The 5726-nt window shown below is 58.4% G+C and overlaps 1 protein-coding gene across 1 annotated transcript; it reads right to left on the bottom strand.

Annotated features, from left to right (window-relative positions):
• Positions 1-1059: 1059 nt before the first annotated feature.
• Positions 1060-5306, bottom strand: Crabp2 (cellular retinoic acid binding protein 2). Its single transcript, XM_010643790.2, has 4 exons — positions 5152-5306; positions 2062-2240; positions 1766-1882; positions 1060-1454 (listed from the first exon to the last, which is right to left on the bottom strand). Exons 1-4 carry the CDS (start codon positions 5219-5221, stop codon positions 1404-1406), a joined length of 417 nt encoding a protein of 138 aa, XP_010642092.1. The 5' UTR covers positions 5222-5306; the 3' UTR covers positions 1060-1403.
• Positions 5307-5726: the final 420 nt, after the last annotated feature.

Below are 5726 nucleotides of genomic sequence, written 5' to 3'. Positions count from 1 at the left end.
CTCCCTTGTCAGGGACAGTCATGTGACCATTGTCATGTAACCTTAGCTGAGTCTTGGTATGTTGAAGATAGGAAGAGAATCACTCTTCTTTTTGGAAGTTAAGCTTTTACTTTGTAAATTTGTGGCATCTGAAGCTGATACCCCATACTATGGAAAGCATGTGACAGAATGAACATAGCCAATGCACAAAAGAAACAACTGTAGGGACAAGGAGGTTGGTAACTGTCTAAGAGGCTCTGGATGCAGCCACACGTGGATCCAGGCCCAGCTAGAACTTCCTAGCATCTGAACCATTCTCTTACAGTATTGTGTGTTTCAAAAACACACAAAATTAGAAGATGCCAAGTAATAGAGCCAAGGCCACTCAACCAGTGACCAGAAATGGCAGAACCAGGGTCCAGACCCCGGCTACTACCACACCTGTGCCCCTCACTCTGGCGTGCTGTGGGGAGAGAGGGCAGGACCAGGGGCGCTGGGCAGGGAGAGTGACTGCTCCATGGACTTTGGAAGACAAGTGTGCAGCTCAGGGGAGGGTGGCTGAGGACCCTAGGGGCCTGCGAGGTCTGGAAGCCAGGGGCAGAGAGGGTGCGTGGGAGACTGAGGAGCAGTGGCAGAGACAGGCTTGTCCCAGACAGGGCTGACAGGCAGCACAGGACCTCTTGCCGAGAGACCTGGCCTGGCTTGTGGGTGTGGATGGCGAGCTCATGCAGTGCCACGTAGGAGGCCCAGGCTAGGTCTGGAGGTGACCCTGGACGGAGGGTGAGGAGAGAGGGGTCACTGGAGGAGGACAGGCTGAGTCACCACCGGACACCAAGGGGGAGGGTGCGCGTCTCCGTCACACCCAGTGCACGGCTGCGAGCTCAGGAGGAGGAGGTGGCCCTGCCGGCCCTGACCCCTGCACGGGGGACTGAGGTGCAGGAGGAGATGCTGTGGAGCCTCACTGGTGGATTCATTAGAGGGGCAACAGGAATTTCACTCAGGCCAAGCTCAGGTGATTTATCCACCCCTGCCAATGAGCCAGAAACAGGTTTTAATTTTTAAAACATTTTAATAAAATTAACCAATAAATATCCTAAACTGCAAAATCTACAGGGATGAAAAGTGGGAGCCAGGGGGCCAGTCTTTCTCACCAGGCCTCGGGTCCCTTTGCGGAAAGAGGTTCTGCTGGGGCTGGTCCCGGGCTGGGACTGCTGGCTCGGGGGAGCGGGGAGGGGTGCCGGCAGGGGACCTGGGCTCCTACACTACACCACTCTTTGTTGGCACAGAGGGAGGAGGAGGGGACAAAGACCCTGCAGGAGGTGTCCGGCAACCCTCAGAAGTGATGGGGCAGGGGAGAGCTAGCCTAGGAGGTGTGAAAGGAGAAGCGGGAGCAAAGGCAGCGGCAGGCAGGCTCGGCTCCTCCCTCACTCTCGGATGTAGACCCTGGTGCACACTACGTCATCTGCTGTCATGGTCTGGAAAGACAAGGTCATTGTTACCCTGGGTTCCTGTGGCTTTGGAGAGGGGCCAAATGGAGGTACTCTGCTTGGCCCTAGGCCCAAAGCTGCCTGATGGATCAGGACCAACAGGCAGGGAGGAGCTGCTCCCAGGCTGGGACACCCCTGGAGAGCTGCAGCTGCAGCTCCACAGGAGAGAGAGTGTTTCCAGCCACCCTGCAGCCATCTCGGGGTGCAGAGACCAGCTGGAGAACCTCTTGCTTCCTGGAGTCTCCCGAGTCCGGAGGTAGCCCCGGGTTCGCTCTGAGCTGGGAAGAAGTGAGACTCACCAAGATCAACTCTCCATCGTTGGTCAGCTCTCTGGTCCAGGAGGTCTTGGGGCCCTCTCCCTTCAGAAGCCTCTGCTCGCAGACCATTTTGTTCTCACTCTCCCATTTCACCAGGCTCTGCGAGGGACGGGTGGCCAAGTGAGCTGGGCCCATGGCAGAGCGGTGCCGTGAAGGGGTAAGGGACAGATTCCCCCGGGACCTGCCCCTTCCCAAGGATTCTCCATGGGAATGAGGAGGGAGCACCTAGGAAAGCCTGGCAGTGCATTCATGACCTCTGGGCCCTTCCTGGCACGCACCTTACAGGGTCTCCCATCCACGGTCTGTTCCTCAAACTCCTCACCGACCTTGAAGTTGATCTCCGTGGTGCGCACCGTGGTGGAGGTTTTGATGTAGAAAGTGTCTCCTTCCTGTTTGATCTCCACTGCTGGCTTGGACGCAGCAGCCACAGCGATCTTCCTCAGCATCATGTTCACACCTGCAGGAAGAGGGGAAGGGTGACTGCTCACCCCGCCTGCCAAGAGCCCGCCAGGGCAGAGCCATCAAGGAGTCCTGCTGTGTTGAGGCAGCAGGCCTGGACTGGGCTCCAGAGTCCCAGCTCTTCGCTCCCGGAATCCTCAGGGGCAGCTCCATAGCCCCCTCCCAGCATGCACCCTGCTGCACTCACTGGCTCTGTCCACCCTGGCTGGAGACCTTGTCTTTAGGTGTGTTCACCGGAGTCCCTGGGGCTGAGTGTTAAAGGGAAGGCACCCAAGAAGTGGGGTCACCTCCCTGTGCCCCAGCTACCCACCCTGTATGGTTCTAGGCAGGTCTTCATTTCCCCAACTTCTGCCCCTCCACCAAATAAGGGGCAGAGACTATCAGCAAAAGGGAGAGAATGGCCAGCTGCCTGGAGGCTGAGTGAGGCTCTGGAGTAGGGTTTGGGGTTCCCTCCTGGCTCTGCCCCCTGCTGGCTGGGAGGCTGGCAGGCTGAGCTTGGCTTAAATTCTCTGAGCCTCACATCTCTCCACTGTAACATGGAAGGAATAGTTTCTTCAACTCCCTCCTGCCCCAAGAAAAGGGGACAGAAAGGAACACTGTCCTCCCAACCTGCTGGGACCCCTTCCTAGGATCCCATGCGTCTCATGAGCAGGCAGGCCCTGTGCCTCTGCCTGTGTGGACTCAGCCTCTGTGTCTCTGGGATCCACTCCCAGATGAGCCCTCTGGGGGGCAGTGGGGGACACCTGGGCACTCCAGCCCACGCAGCCTGCCTTGTGGTGTAGAGCAGAGCCCTTCAGGATGTGATGGGGGCAACAAACAGTGCTGGCCAAACCCTGGCTCCTCCTCCAGACTTGGGTTCCTAGGGAAACATTGTCTTTCATTCAGCACCAAGGCTGACCCACCCTATTGCAAACAGAAGGGAACGGTGAGGAAGCCCTGCCCCTTGGGAACCCTAGAGTTCCTCTGTTCTCCTCCCTTTCCTCCTCCTCCTCTTTTTTGTCCAGGGGATTTTTTAATCCAGAGCTTGTATTGAGCTATATCTGCAACCTTTAAAAAATATACATTTTTAAGATTTATTTCTGGTACCAGGGATTGAACTCAGGACCTTGTGCTTGCAAGGCAGGTGGCTAAACCCCCAGCACTTTCGTATTTAAAATTTTAAAGACAAGGTCTCAGTCACTAAATTGCTCCAGCTGGGTTTGAGCTTGACACCCCCCTGCCTCAGCCTCCCACATTGCTGTGATTACAACACCACAACTAGTTTGCAGCCCACTTCTCTCTGCTGCTTATGCTAAGTTTCAGTCAACTTGGTAGAGAAGACAAATCCTACTTCCTCTTCTGGTCAAGGAGCCCACCTGGAAACCCGCCTCCCTGACACCCATCTTCCTGTAACAATAGCAGGACCTGCTCTGGGGGCCATATGGCCAGACAGCCCCCAAATACCTGAGCACCCCTCACCAGGAGAAGGAAGAGTCTGAGGGGCCAGAGAAGGGGAAAGGTCAGAGCAAGCAGTGCTCTACAGCGCCAGCCTGGGCTGCTCGCGCAGTGTTTGTCCAAAGGATCTGTTTCCAATCTGCGCCCCACAGGGCCCGGGAAGGGCACGTGGCTCCGAGAGACCCCGCAGGGAGGACAAACAACCTGAACAGACATCAGGGCTGGGCTTTAGCCTTATTCTCCAGTGGGGCTGGCCTCCTCCAGGGGAGAAGGACCAGGATCCGGAGCAGATGGGAAAGAAGTGGCATCTAGAGTTTCTGAGGGAAGCCTCTGTCCTCGGTCTAAACCTCAGCAAAGGGCTGGGGATTTAGCTCAGCGGTTCGGTGGCCTGCCTTGCGAGCACAAGGACCCGAGTTCGATCCCCGGTATCACCCCCCGAAAAAAAACCCCAAATAAACTTCAGCAAGAGAAACTGGCACAGGGCCAGGCCCAGTGAGAAACAGCTGTGATCCCACCACTCTGCGAGGGTGAGATGAGGATGGACTGGGCGATTCATTGAGACTCTGTCTCAGGATTAAAAAATAAATAAAAAGGACCGGAGAGGACACCGAAGGAGCAGAGCAGCTACCCTCGGCTGGCTGGGCAGGCCTCTTCCCACCTGCTGGGTCCTGGCTCTCTCCACTTTCCAGACTCCTACTCCATCCCACCCCACGGTTTCCCGGAGGAGCAGCGGGAAATTTGGGGAGGGAATCTGGGGTGGATCCAGCTTCCCCCACCTTTGACTAGCACACCCCACTGCAGCAGCCGGTTTAGGCCTGGAAAGGGGGTGGAGCCCCGGGCTTTTGGAAATGGGGATTGGGGTTTCACACAAAGCCATTTGTTGAAATCCAAGAAAGTGATAATTATCCCGAGCGATTTTAGGGCTCTGGAGCTGCTTGCTGTAGGAAAATATTTGTCTCACAGATGGGGGTGGGGTGGGGCGCCGAGAACCGAGAGGAAAGCGCAGAAGGGGGAAGGAGGGGTCGCAGAGCTGGGGCGCCGGATCACCTGGTGGGCGGAGCCGGGTTGAACCTGCCCGAGATTGGGTTACTGGAAGGGGCGCGGGCGGGAGACCGGAATGTCTCGGAGAGCTGGCCGGGGAAGGACCCAGCCTCCCCGCCTGGCCACCAGCTTCACTGCTTTCCCAGCCCGCAGCTTCTCCATTGCGGGGCACAGGTGCCCGGTCCGGGGGTGCAGGCCCGTGGCCGAGCCCCTCCCGAGACCAACCTCGTGCTTCTGGTTTCTGCTTGATTCACAGGCTGAGTCATCGCCGGAGCTGGCACGGGTGGGCGACCCTCCGGGGAAGCCGGGTCAGGGCGTCCGTCTGTCCCTTTTCCGAGGATGGGGGAGCCCCAGGCTTGGTGCCTGGACTCCCTTCCCCGCCCTCAAGGATCCAGCGCCCCCTTACCCCTGGCGGCTCTCGAACCCCTCCTTACCCAGCACTTTGAGCAAGTCCTCAAAGTTTTCCGACCGAATGATCTTCCAGTTGCCAGAGAAGTTGGGCATGTTGGTGGCGCGTGTGAAGTCCCCTTGGACTCCTCCGCAGGATCACTGGGCCCTGAGTACTTTAGAGGAAAGAGACGCCCCGACTGACACCTTGGTGCCGCTGCCTGCCTCGCAAGCACTACGTCCTGAGTTCGATCCCGAGAATCAAAAACCCGCGCCCCGCCGGACCCCTCCCCGCCCCCATCCCTGTCCCCAAGTCTGGCCTCGGGTGGTGCGAGGCTCTCTGGGGGCCGAGACCCCGACTTCCGCGCCGGGAGGCTGACGGGGAGGCCTGTGCCCGCGAGCGATGCGCCCTGGAAAGGCGCCGAGCACCCCTGCGACTCCCCACCCTTGCCCAGTTTGACTCCTAAGCAAGCGACACCGCCACAGGGCGAACCCCTATCTCGAGCTGAGGCCTTCGGACAGCCGAGTTCGCGCTTCATCCTGTGGGAATGCTTGGAACCCAGAAAGGGCCGGGAACCCTGGAGTCCGGCACCATCCAGGGCCCCGGGGTCGGGCCGCTCCG

This window comes from Fukomys damarensis, unplaced genomic scaffold (assembly GCF_012274545.1).
Source record: "Fukomys damarensis isolate Sample0158 unplaced genomic scaffold, DMR_v1.0_HiC HiC_scaffold_33, whole genome shotgun sequence".
In the NCBI taxonomy this organism is placed as follows: domain Eukaryota; kingdom Metazoa; phylum Chordata; class Mammalia; order Rodentia; family Bathyergidae; genus Fukomys; species Fukomys damarensis.
Note: the sequence above shows the minus strand (reverse complement) of the source record. Positions and strands in the feature narration are given on the sequence as shown.

Bases quoted from the DNA above. Each gene is read 5' to 3' on its own strand.
- Crabp2 (XM_010643790.2), bottom strand. From the start codon at position 5,221: ATGCCCAACTTCTCTGGCAACTGGAAGATCATTCGGTCGGAAAACTTT. The intron at 2,241-5,151 runs GTAAGGAGGGGT...CTCTTCCTGCAG, and splicing joins GGACTTGCTCAAAGTGCTGG to GTGTGAACATGATGCTGAGG. The intron at 1,883-2,061 runs GTGCGTGCCAGG...CGTCCCTCGCAG, and splicing joins TGGATGGGAGACCCTGTAAG to AGCCTGGTGAAATGGGAGAG.